The 13,109-nt window shown below is 47.3% G+C and overlaps 1 protein-coding gene across 1 annotated transcript; it reads left to right on the top strand.

Annotated features, from left to right (window-relative positions):
- Positions 1–5,261: 5,261 nt before the first annotated feature.
- Positions 5,262–9,930, top strand: ELOVL3 (ELOVL fatty acid elongase 3). The gene is made up of 4 exons (XM_066190625.1): positions 5,262–5,416; positions 6,156–6,287; positions 7,490–7,641; positions 8,229–9,930. The coding sequence occupies exons 1-4, from the start codon at positions 5,304–5,306 to the stop codon at positions 8,648–8,650; spliced, it is 819 nt and encodes a 272-aa protein (XP_066046722.1). The 5' UTR covers positions 5,262–5,303; the 3' UTR covers positions 8,651–9,930.
- Positions 9,931–13,109: the final 3,179 nt, after the last annotated feature.

Here is a 13,109-nt window from a genome sequence, read left to right as displayed (position 1 = left end):
TATGGCTGTATCTTGCCAGGGTACAAAGAAGAGATGCTACTGCTGAGAAGTGTCTCTTAATGACCTCTAGTCAAACATCATGCTGGGAGCTGCAAGGAAGGATTGTTTCCTCTGGTACTGTGTGGTTGTTAAACCCCAAACTATTTGTACCAACCTGCTTGGGTGACTCTTGCAAGGCAATGAAGCTCATGTGAGACAGAGGAAGCAGGAAGACAGACGGACTGCCTGCAAACAGCAGGGGATCTTCTCTTCTCCCTAGGCCTGAGGACATGTTTCTCCAGGGGAGGACAGCTAACACCTCCAGAGAGTCAGGAAGAAGCACAGCAAACCTCCTGCCTGCTCTTGCTTTTGGTGTCTGTTGAGGAGGTGATGCCTCCCTGCACTCCTGCAATGTTTGCTCCCCACTAATGGGCAAAGATCTGAGAGACCTTGGTGTCACAGGCCATGGTGGCTGGTGCCAGAGGGTGCCCTGTGCTAGCAGACCTGTGAAGCATTGAGCCTCAGGTCCAGGCATGTTCACCATTACCCAGCACTGGGATGGGGTCTCTCACAGCTTTTCCTGCAGCTCTGATTGCTGGTGTTTATCCCTGTATTCGTTTACATCTCCAAAAGAAATGCACATTTACCATGGTGGCTGGGAGAAAGGGTTATAGCTAAACTTGTCAAAGCAAGGCAGTGAAGGCAAATTGGTAAATCTGCACAGGTCTTAGTCCTCTCTGAGTCAGCGTCTCCTGCCTACCTCCTGACTGAACCTCTTTGCCTCTAACACTTGCACTGCAACTCTTGCCTCTCCTTGGAACAAATGATGCCCACTGCCTGGGTTTTACCCAAGCCAGCTATTAATAATCTTCTGCAGACTGGTTGTTATAAATCCTCAATCTATGCAAAAATGTGTGTGCTCGTGTGTTTGAGGCTTTGGTTTTTAAATAGCTATGCTATTTATTGTGTTGCATTACTTGCTGTTGCCTTTTCTAAACAAAAGCTCTTCAGAGCTACCCGCATATGAAGTGCCAGAAAATGTAAATAATATCTCATTTTGCATCAACTTTTGTATCTGGGGGTTGTCATAGAATGGTTTGGTTTGGAAGAGAGCCAAACATCATCCAGTCCCAGCTCCCCTGAAATGAGTAGGTACATCTTTAACTAAGTCCTCTTGTTGAGTGCCCCATTCAGCCTTGAATGTTTTGAAAGACAGAACGTCTACCATCTCTCTGGGCAATTTGTTTCACTGTTTCACCACTCGTGTGGGCATAAGTTTTGTGTTAACTGAGTGTAAGCCTAATAGCCCAGAGTGACTCCTCCAGCACTTTCTGTCAAGCTCTTTGCTGCAATATGCGTTAAAACTAGGCTTCTTTCCAAAATTAGGGAATCAGTCAGGAGAGAAGGTTTGTTTCCTTATCCTTACCATTTCTTCTTACCTATTAAACCTAATTAAAACCATGATATGTGTAAAATCATGCCTTACCTGCCATGCCACTTTTTTTGTTGTCAAAGTATTTAAAAGATAGTTTGATCAAGAACACAAAGATTGTTCTTTGTTTTCATAGTGTGCTCAGTCTGGTGAAAATGTTGCCCTGGGAGGGCCCATATATGAAGTCATATTCTCTGCAGTCAGGAGGGTCATTATGGAATCAGGTCATTATCCTAAGCTTTGATGAAAGCTTGCAGTGCTTGTGCAAGGAGATCCCTCCGTGGCTTTCACTGTTCTGATGTGTAAATCACAAGTAATGATCACAGGCAGTACAACAAGCTGATTTGGTGGCGGTTATGTGCAATAGCCTTGTCTCCTGGGCAAAAAAACTCTGTCCTCTGCACTGGTGGGGGTGGCAGTGTAACTCAGACCAGCATGGCCCAGCTTGAGTGAGGCTGACTCTGTACGTACTCTTCCCTGCAGACTGTCAGGGGTCTCATATTTAGGGACAATCTGAATTGGCATATTATACCTGGAACTATTTTTTTTTTTTCATTTTTAAACCAACAACTCTGCCTTCTTGTTTCCCTGTCCCCACCTGTGGAGATCAGGCAGGTAGTTGGTGGCAGTACAGTGTCAGTCAGCTAGCCAACAGGCAGTTGAAGACTTTGGTGGCCACATTGCCTCTGGCCCACACAGTCATAGTGTTTTGCCCTGTTCTACTTATGGCAGCTGCTCTCTTGACTCCTGCCATGTACCCACCATGTTTAAGTCCTAGACTTCTCTTTTTCGTGTTGTCTTTTTCGTGTCACTTGCTATGGAAGTGGTTGATCTGTGAGGCTAGGGAGCTGTAAATGCTTGCTGTCCTTTCTCTTTCCCGAAGTTCTGGTTTTCTCAATTTGTAGTATTCTTAAAAAAGAGACTACCACTCTGTCTTTGTAGAAACCACTTCCTTCACTTTGGATGGTACCAGGATTTGGCATGTTGTTACTTATTCTGAATGGTGCCTGGAGTCTTTCACAAATATCTTCATGCTCTCAAGTCTTGACAGAAGGTGAATGTGCTATCTACCACCAAAGTAGTCTATTTCTTGTTCACTGTGCTGTTACAGGAAATTTATTTTAAGACTTAGGACACCAAATGTGATAATTGTGCAAAAATCAATTTTCTTGTACTCTTGACCACAGGGCAAATAAGCATGTAGGTGATGCTCAGTCACCATAAGTTCTCTCTCCATGTGTATTGATGAAAAAGTGAATCTTTACCAGAAAACTGAAACTCTTGTTGAAAATAGCAATTTAAGCTTTAAGTGAGAATTTCATCTATTTAGGGCTACCTCAAAGAATTATTTCAGAAATGCTGTAGAAGCAGTCTAATGGGACCCAGCTCACCATAAGGATCCACAATGTTATTTCATAGTCTTCACAAAATTGTCCTTTCTCTTTGAGGTCCTACCTAACCATTTTGGGCTCAAAATAAAGACATGGACGCTTCTGTTCCATAGGGTATTTGTCTCCTTCTCACTCAATGTGAGAATGAAGTGATCCCCTCCCATTAATTCGGGACTGCAGTCCTGATGTTCCTGCTCTGTGTGGAGTGTTGCTGGGGCTCCACTTCCTCATCTGCAGCAGCTGAGCTCTGTGGAATTCACTGTGATGTGTGAAAATAAGTTCATCTGTTTATTTACAAGTCCCTCTCATGTCTATATTGCATGTCAGCTTCTAAAGCATTCTGAGTCCAACAGTGTTTCTGAGCAGTGCCAGTGGCCAGACACTGGATTTGGCAGTTCTATGCATGCTAATCCACCCAGATCCAGGAGTGCAGAGAGGTATTTGACAGCGGGAAGAAAAGAGGATAACGAGAATGTCACAACTGCATCTGGATTGTGCAGGTGAGCTTTCAGTCTGCGACAAAGCCTGCCTTATTAAGCAAGAAATGTGTCTCAGAGGATGCAAAGAACCTCATCTCTTCTATCTGCTTCTGTTCTTTACATGTGTTGTTCTTGTTCCCATCTGCCAAGGAGACACTTGGGGAGAGCTGCCAGCTGCCCGCTCAGATGGTACCATATTGCTGCAGTCATGAGCTGCTCCTGCAACTGCAGATGCCGCCACCTAAGAGATGGATGGACAGACCTGCCCCAGGAGAGGCATTGTTCTTGTTCATGCGGCATGAAACCATTTCAAAATGAAAACTTTACTGAACCTAGAACTAGATTAGGAACAAGAAATTATGTCAATATTGGGACGTTTTCTACTCAGCTAATCCCACTCATCCTTGCATCTCTCAACAGGTTAAAAGATTTTTCCTCTTCTCGTGTGGTGTCTTATGTAAAGGAGGCCTTGTTTAACAGTTGCTAAAGCATAGGTGAAACAAGCAGGTGTTTTGTACTTGTAGTGCCTCAAACAACTAACAACTGTACTCAGTCTAAGAACAGTGAATCCATAGACAATATGCAGGCAAAGAAGTCAGCAACTGTGAAACCATTGTCAAGAGATTGGTGAGGGATAAATTTATAAGGTTCCCAATGTGGCTTTGCTGCTGAGTAATGAGGCTGAACATTGACTCATATCCATTAGAAGTGCAAAAATTTGTGTTACAGTGCTGCCTCTTCTCTGCTCTTGCCCTTGGCTTTATTGGCGGCTGCACCTGGTCTTGTGGTGTGCAGAAGCCCTTGCAACAGATGAACGTTTCCTTCAGCATGTACCTGAATATTATGCCTGATGATGCTACTGCCCAAAGCAGGCGATGAAAGATGGAAGACAAGTGACCTAGGAATGGAGACTGCAGAATCCCTGACCTACAGTCCTCTGGAAGGGGAAGGACCTCCTTGGAGCTGGAAACACTAAGGTGAGAGCTGTGCAAGGCACAGTGGAAGCTCATGCTATGTACAGGGTGTTTTCCCTGTGTGGGGTATGGTAAAACCACTGCTGCTGCTATGTGTAAGCTGTACTTTCCACAGATACATGCAAGTGCTCTGCAAAATGGGGCATGTAAGTCAGGGGTGGTGCAAAAATCACCAAGGGATTTTAATTCCTGCATGTCACATTATTTCCTGATTTTCTCCAACTACTGCATTGTCAAATACAGAGAAAATTGTGGATGCCTAATCCCTAGAGGAGTTCAAGACCTGGCTGGATAAGGCTTTGGGCAGCTTGGTGTGGTGAAAGATGTCCCTCCCCACGACAGAGGGGTTGAACTAGATGATCTTTAGAGTTCCTTTCAACCGAAAGCATTCTACAGTCCTATGAAATATCCCACCCAGGCAAATCTTCACCTGTTTGAAGAGGCAGCAGTTAAGCAGATGACTTGTGTGAAGGTGCAGTGATGCCTGCATGAGGCAAACCCCTCCCAAGTCTGTGAGCTTTGTGGGGTGCAGCTGTTGCACATGTGTAAAGACATGACACTTGGGAGGGACACCAAGATGAGTGAAGTGACCAGAGGGAGAAATGAGATATGCTGTATTCAGGGGACTTTGTACTGAAGCCATTTTCAGCTGCAGGAACTGAAGTGGGAGATTACTCAGAACCCGTCTAGTGTCCAGCAGCGGTGAAATGCTTCAGTCTATGATGAAGGAGCAACAGCTAACCGCAGTCAGGGTAAAGGAATTTCTGCCTGCTGCTGGTGACAGTGTTATAATCTCCTTGCCCATCTGCTGAGGGAGGAGCTGGGTTGGATGGGGAATGGGAGGACCTCAGGCTCAGCCTCACTAGGTGACCGGAGCCTCCCTCTCCTTGCCCAGCGAAAGGAGTGGGAGGACCTCCGGTTCTCCGTCGGACCGGGCGGCTGCCGGTCCCGCCCCTGCCGCGGGGTGAGATTGGGGCGGAGCGCATTCCCGGGACTATATCTACCCGCGAAGCGTGCGCCAGTGGCTCGTTTCGGGTCGCTCCCGGGGATGCTGGATATGGAAGTGAACATTGACCCGTCGGACCTACAGCCGCTGGGGGAGTATGACTTCGAGAAGAACTTCAATCACCTGGGAGCCAGGAAATGGATGGAGGAGAATTGGTGAGAGGAGAGGGAGAGGAAAGGAGGTTGCTGACCTAGTGCATTCCGAACCCTTGGTAGCCCTATCAGGTTCTGCTGCTTTTAGCAGAACAGGTGTGAGGATGTTCAGTTCCGAGGAGGAGAAGCTCGGGGGGGGGGGGTCTCTAGTTGCACACCTGAGGCTGTGGAGGATGAGATGCAGCAGTACATGTGGCAGAGCAAACAGTGGTCCAGGTGGTGCTGCAGCCTGCAGGGAGATGGTGATGTGGCAAGAGGGCAAAGAGCACCCACTGCAGCCCTTGCACTGGCAAATAGGGCACTCAACCCTGCCGTGCTGCACTAAAGCCTTGGAATGTGTGGGATGTAACACAAGGCACTTGAGGCTCTAGATAACATGAAACTGGCCTTTGTAGACATCCTGTACAGACATCCTCTGCCTGTAGAGTCTCATGCGTAAAGGGATAAGATGCATTGATGTGTTTGCTTTGGATCCTGCTCAAAGGCTGCCAGAACCTGCTTCATCCCATCAAGGTCTTGTGGAAATCTCCATGATGTAGCAGTTCGCTTTCTTTTGTGCAGTCCCAGGGTTCTTGTTTGCTTACTGTTAGGGCAGGCTTTCTTGTGACCAAACCGAACCTTAACACGAGGATGGGAGATCTTTTGTTTCTTAGTGACAGTACTTTGCTGGGGCTACAGAAGTCTGGCTAAAAATAGGTCAGCTTGAGTCTTTTCCTGACTGTTCCCTCTTCTCTACTTGCAGGCAAAAGTCTATTATTTTCTCTGTTATTTATTTCATCCTGGTCTTTGGAATCCAGCATTTTATGAAGGAACGGAGGCCCTTCAATCTACGTGCACCAATGACCCTATGGTCCTTCAACCTGACTTTGTTCAGGTAAGAGCCTTGGCTAAATCTGCAGACAGCTGTAGATCTTCCCTCAGAGCTGGACTGATGGAAAGTTCTGGTTATCCACTACATCTCTAGGGAAATAAATTAAATTTTTCCTCTTAGTGACCTGCTAATACAAGTAATTTATTTCTCACCAGAAATACTCCAGCAAGGCAAATGAGTTGCAAAAGGATTGCTGGGGAGAGTGCTTGAAAATCATTAGTGGGTAGATTTGAACATGAAGCCTGCAAGAGCAGACATCTTCCCTCATTCAAAGGGTACTTGCCAATTGCAAGTTTGATTTGAGGTGTATTTCTCTTTAAAATTTAGATTTCTTTCTCTTCCCCTACCCTACACACCCCTCCCTCCCCCATTTCTCTAATCCCGTTGTGTAGGAGGTGGGGAAAATTCTGCTACGCTCACAGAAGTACAAAAGATTAATCTTAAATGTGTTCTCAAATTTCCCAGTCTTATGGTAAAAGTTTCCTGCAGTGGCCATCAAAAGGTTTTGTGCTGTGCTCTGTATTTAAACAAGCAGATGTTAATTTTAGAAAATTACCCTCATCTCCACAACTTCTTTTGTCTGTTTGGTGGGACAGAGAAAAAACTAGACTACTGGCCCTGAAACTCCGATTGACTTTGACAAGGTCAAGGGGCACCGGTTGTTGTCTGTTGGGGCAGGGTATGGCAGTGGTCTGTAAAATCACAGGTTGTGGGAGAGGGGAGGTTAGGGGATAGCTGTTCATGGTCTGTTCAGAGACAAGCTTGTGTGAATGAAACATTTAGGTTGATAACAAGGAAAATGTGGTATTTCTTCTCATAAGATATAGGAGTTGCCTGCCACAGGAAGTTATAAGTGCTCCCTGGGCCTGTCCTGTGGGCCCATGTCAAAAGGTGGGACATCAGGAAAATTGTCCTCCATTTCTCATCAGGTGGGGCAGCTTTTTCTCAAGTGCCTCTTCAAGCAGTGGAAGCAGGGCGTGTAATGAGGGAGCACTCTTTGATGCTGCTTTGTCTTGCAGGAATAGGTTTTGAATCCTGGCTAAAACTTGGTGGGGAGTCTAAGAAGGCAAAAGTTTGCTTAAATATCTCTGAGGTTGCCCCGAGCATCACGATGGAGTCAACTGAATATCCATGGGTGCAGAGCTGTCAGAGGCTATGTTGAGGCCCTGGGCACAGTGTTCAGCTCTCCTCTGGTTTTCTTGCAGTTTCATTGCAGCCTGTAGGATCTGGAAGCAGATGGCCTTCCTCCTCCTTACCAAGGGATTTAAGCAATCAGTGTGTAGTAAATCTGTCCACGTCCATCCTGTTTCCAAGCTTTGGATGTATCTATTTGCACTGAGCAAACTTGTCGAATTGGGTGAGTCTGAAACTTCTTATCCTGTGTTTTTGTAACTACTTTGCTATTACAAGCAGATTTTCTTTACAGGTCTCTGTCCAAATGTTGCTTGGAGAAAAGGGTTGCTTAGCTTTGCATGTGTCACTCATTTTCTTGCTCCCTATTGCTCAACTCAAATCATACACTTGCTCTCCACAGGGTTGCAGCCTGATGTTACTGTTCTAGTTTGATCCCCAGGTCAGTACCTGGACTAGGTAATTCTGCACTAGAATGACCATGGCGAGGGGGCAGCAGACAGGCAGGGAGGGCTGGGCTTTCCACACAGTTTTCATAAAAAGAAGTAAAGAAGAGCCAGTTTGGAAATGCAGACCAGGTAGATCTGGGAAAGCAAGCTTGGGGCAAGAGGTTCGTATACTAGGAACATGCCAGACGGTAGGGTGCCTAAACAGTCTTTCAATACAGATTATTTCAATGGGAACCTAGGTTTTGGTGGGATCAAACCAAATAATGGCTTCAGCATTGAAGCTTGCTTGGTCTGTTTCATGTGACAACTGGTGCAAGTGCTGTGCTTTCACTTGACTTATGATATACCTCTCCCCCAACCCCAGGTGACACTCTGTTCATTGTTCTCCGGAAAAAGAAGCTCATCTTTGTCCACTGGTACCACCACTTTTTCACAATGATTATAGCCTGGTGGGGCTATAAGGATATGGCAGTTGGTATGGGGTGGAACGCAGCCTTGAACCTCGTTATCCATTGTTTCACGTACTTCTACTACACTGTGACAGCCATGGGCATCCGAGTACCCCGCTCCCTCGCCATGCTACTCACCACTGCACAGATGGTGCAGATGACAGGATTTGTAATAATGAACATCTTTATCTTCTTCTGGAAAGATGATAAGCTCTGCCAAATTACGTGGCCAGTCCTTCTCCTTTCATCGGTCTTGTATACCACTTTATTGGCCCTCTTCTCCAACTTCTTCCTGAAAACTTACCTGAGTAGCACCCAGAAATCAAAGTGGAATTAAAACCAAGGGATGGAAGAAGAGATTGGGATGGAAGTGGAGAGAGAGGGAGAGGGAAAGGGGAAACTTTCTGCTTCTGTCTGGAGCCCGAGTGCCTGATGGGATGGGTGTGATGGGGTTTAGGAAGAGATCACTGTGGGTAACAGCCTTCAGAGTAACTTGCTCATTGGCCTTTGGTGTGTCTGCCTTGCAGTGGGTGGCATGCCAGAGTGAGGTGCAGGTTGTGGCAGGCTGTTAACAGGAGAAAGGGGAAGAGGCTGGGGGCTGGAAACCTTGGGGTTGTGGTTCTTTTTTTCTGTCTTCTTTGCATCACTTGGGTTTGCCTTGTGCCTCACTTCCTTCCTGGGGACTGATATAATCCTGCATACACCAAGGCTCTCCTTGGAAAAAAGGTAGGGAAATTCCTCTCGAAGCAGCACTGCCCTCTCCGTGATCCCCAGTTTTGGGGAAGAACAGAGCCCAAACCTGCCGCTATTCTGCAGGGAAGCTCTAATAGATTACTGGTGGAAACAGCACTGAAATGGAAAATTCCTGCTGTTTTTTAAGGTTATGTAGGGAGGGGATCTGCCTGGGCTCTCCCTTCTCCTCTGTGATGCAAGGAACTGAATCCCATGAACTTTAATGACTGTTACCTGTGGTGTGCCTCTTGTACAATATTAAACAATCTATTTAACTTGAGTAGCTACAGCCTCAAACCCTAGAAGTCGAGCAGGGTCCAGCTCTGTCCTGTAGAGTATGTCAGGCACTGCCAATGATCCCAGCCCATGGCCAGTCTCATGGGCTGGGGCCAAAGGGTCCCAGAGTCAACTCATCTCTGGGTGCATCTGCCACTGGGTGATGTAATAAATACTGTCATGTATGGATTGTTTGATTGATTGTTTTCTTTGATGCCTTTTTCATTCTTGATCTTTGTACAGAACTGTGAGAAGAGTGCTGCTTTCTCTATCTCAATACTGTGTCACCTGAGGATAAGCAACCTGTCCAGCAGGCTGACCCTCTGTGCTTACCCCTTCTGCAGTCATCAGCTGGTTGTGCTGCCTGAGCTCCTCTGCTCACCCCCAGGGAGCTAGAAGTGAGAGAGAGATGATAAAAAGATCAGGCTGCTGTTTTACCATATGAAATGAGCATGTCACTGTGCTTCATAAAGCCAAGATGTGCCTCAGGGCCTGACTCCGAGGGTCTGAGCCCTCTGGGTGGGTGTTGGCTCCTGCCTGGTGAATGAGATTTGGCCTTTCAAGGCAGTGGACTGGAAAGTTACCACAGAGCTGTGGCTGCACTTTCAATGCCGGGAGATGGCAGCAGCCTGTGCCCTGTCCAGCCTTCCCTGACAAGGGCTCCTGCTTTAGACTTGGCAGCGTGTTGGGTAGTGATGTAACAGCACCTTCCCCACCTGTGGGAAAGTCAGGAGCAGTCAGCTGAAGTGTTGGGGAATAGGAATAAACTGGCTTCCACATTTAGAAAGTCTCTTTAGAGAGGGAGTGGTGAACATATGGGAGTAATGGCGTGGTCTCTCTCCTGCATGGTGCTATTTGGGGCACTTTTTCTAACAGCTGTGGTCCTGGTGAAGCAACTGCCACCTCTCCTATCTGTCTACAGCTGCCCCGGGCATGCTCCCTCAGCTGTGTCGGGCATCTGTGCCAACACACAGAATTATAGAATCATCGGGGTTGGAAGAGACCTTTAAGAACATCAAGTGACCATCCACCCAACACTACCACTGTAACCATTAAACCACATCACCCAGCACCAGATCCTGATGCCTCTTCAGCACCTCTGGGGTGGCGATTCCACCACAGTCCTGGGCAACCTATTCCAGTGCAACCTATTCCAGTGCCTGACCACCCTAACAGTGAAGAAATTTTTTCTCATATTTAATCTCAATCTCCCATCTCATCATTAGGCCTGAGGCCGTCACGGCGGTGGGGAGGTTTTTCCCTGAGGCTGTATCGGCCCCGCGGGCGGGAGCGCGGCACTCCTGCATCCCGCCGCTAGGTGGCGCCGCCGCCCGCGCTGAGGGCGCTGCCGGCCGGGTCGGGCCTGACCCGCAGGCCCGACGGCGCCGGGCCCTGAACGGCGACTGGGACGGAAATTAGAGCCGCCTCTCACGGCCGTGGACCCATCTGAGCCCAGCTTTAACACGCACAGCAGCGCCTCGGAGGCGCGCACCCACCCCGCGCTTCGGGGCTCTATTGCAGCACGCACCAGGCAAGAGGAGCCGGAACATCCTCGCGGTGTGAGCAGGACAGGAGGCGGGGACGGAGCCGTGCTGCTCTCGGCTGAGAGGGAGAGCCGACGGCAGCTGCCGAGGACGCCCAAGGGCGCTGCGCTCCGTGCTGGCCTTCAGACACAGCTGCGGGGGAGCGGAGAGCACAGGCCGTGCTGGTGATGGGGGCTAAACTCTGGCCTTGAATACGAAAAGTGCAAGGAAGAGAGTATTTAAATAAACGGATTTTTTTTTTTTCAGACCCTCTCGGTGTGGCGAACCTCACACAAAGCAATCCTAGAATTAGTCATTGTTACCTGTGACAATTCTCGCAGAATTTTCCCCTCTTCAAAATGGCTGGGGGCCAAAAGCCAGGAACTGCTCACAGTTAAACCCCCCTTAAAAAAAAAAAAAAAAAAAAAAAAAAACCAAAAAAACCAAAAAAACCAAGCAAACAAACAAAAAAACCGCAAAGAAAAGAAACCACAAAACAAACAGTGAACTCCACCAAAACAAGAAAAAAACCCAAAACAATAAATCAAAACAGCAAACCCACAACAACAACAAAAAACCCACAAAACAAAACAAAACAAAAATCCCAAACAAACAAACCAAAACAAACGAACAAAAACCCAAACCACCAAAAAACCCCAGCTGACCAAACAAGAAAAAAATGGATCAAATAATCTCCCTATGTGTACTCCCTATGTGTAAGCAGTGGAGATGAGCAGGAGCTGTGGGCACATCAAGAACAGAATCTGGTCAAAATAATCCGGTTTTCCTCTCTGACAGGGTAAGAGCATGGTGACAGAGAGCTTTGGCTGCCAATCAAATGGCTTTTAAGGATGATCTAGATGGGATTTGGGTAGGTACAAAACCCACTGGATAATTATACCGAGTGAGTTATCCACAGTTCACCGCTGAAAAGGAAGGGGTCTGTTGAGTGAAATTCAGGGACATCTGTTGTGGGTCTGGTTTTGCTCAGCACTTCCATTAATGATCTGGATGATGGAGGAGAATGTGCACTTGCTAAATCTGCAGATTGGGAAGTATCCAACGACAAAGTTATTTGTCTAACAGGTCTCCAGAATAAGTGGGATCCTGCTCAAAATCACATGCTTGGGGTTGCAGTATCAACAAGATATATCTGGGGAGGTACTGAGGACTTGTGAGAGAGAAGTCCTGGGTAAGGTCTGTAGAACACCGGCTGTGTTCAAAGTCCTGGCCCCGTGGGGAAGAAGCTGAACGTGAGAGGCTGAACTGATTTACCTGCACCAGGAAGGCAGGTGGCATTTGTCAGACAGGAGACATCTCCCAGAGCAATCTGCTGCCAGCTTGCTCAGTTAGTTATTTGCTGTTGGCCATCTCTTTTTTCTGTAGATTTTAAGGTTTTTCCTGTGGTTGTGTCAGTTGTTAGGTACCATTCTACAAAGTGCTTTCAGCTCAGAGCAGGTGTGTGGTTTGCCATCTGATCTGGGTCCTACACGGTGCAATACCTCTGACAACAGAAACAGACCCCACCATCTTCTCCATACAGCATGGGAAGGAAAAACTTGAGCCAACTAGCCAGGCTGCAGAGCCACTTGCCACAGGTACCAGTTACCTCATATGGGTACTGTGTCTGTCCTGCTCAGGAATCAGAGTGGTCTGGAGTAATGTTAATTTTAATGACTGCATGAAAAACCTCAGGCTGAAAAACCAGGACCTAAACTAGGTCTTGACTTTTCCCCACTGGCTCCCAGAGAAGATAATAAGAACCATGTGCTGGAGATGGCCTCCTGCTCAGCACAGTTGGACATATCTTTTATCCACTGAAACCTGCAACAGTCAGCAGCCAAGTCTTGTACTGCTTCCCCAAGCCAAACATCATATTCTTTGTGTGACAAGTAGAGGACCTCCACAAGCATCAGAGCAGCATAGAGAATCACCAAGCACAGGGTGGAGGGGCAGTGTGTGGTGAAAAGGAGGAGGGAAAAGACCAAGTGTGTAAAAAGATTAAAGGGATCAGCTCTTCATCGAGGCAGTAGGAGAGGATTGTGGCACCACCTGTCTTGGCTTACCAGGGAGAAAAGGTGGACTCTGTTATCAGCTGGGCTCAGTGGAGGAAAGGGTATTAGGGAGAAGCCCAGGCCCTTCTTTTCTCCCATAGATGGAAGAGTTGTGCCAGAGAAGGGAGTTAAGTACAGTAGCACCAAGATGAAGTGTGTATTTGGTGGAAAGGCTGCTGGATGGCAGCTCCAGCACAGAATGGAGATTAAC

Source organism: Chamaea fasciata, unplaced genomic scaffold (genome assembly GCF_029207755.1).
Source record: "Chamaea fasciata isolate MVZ Bird 193981 ecotype frontalis unplaced genomic scaffold, bChaFas1.0.hap1 SCAF_9, whole genome shotgun sequence".
In the NCBI taxonomy this organism is placed as follows: domain Eukaryota; kingdom Metazoa; phylum Chordata; class Aves; order Passeriformes; family Sylviidae; genus Chamaea; species Chamaea fasciata.
Note: the sequence above shows the minus strand (reverse complement) of the source record. Positions and strands in the feature narration are given on the sequence as shown.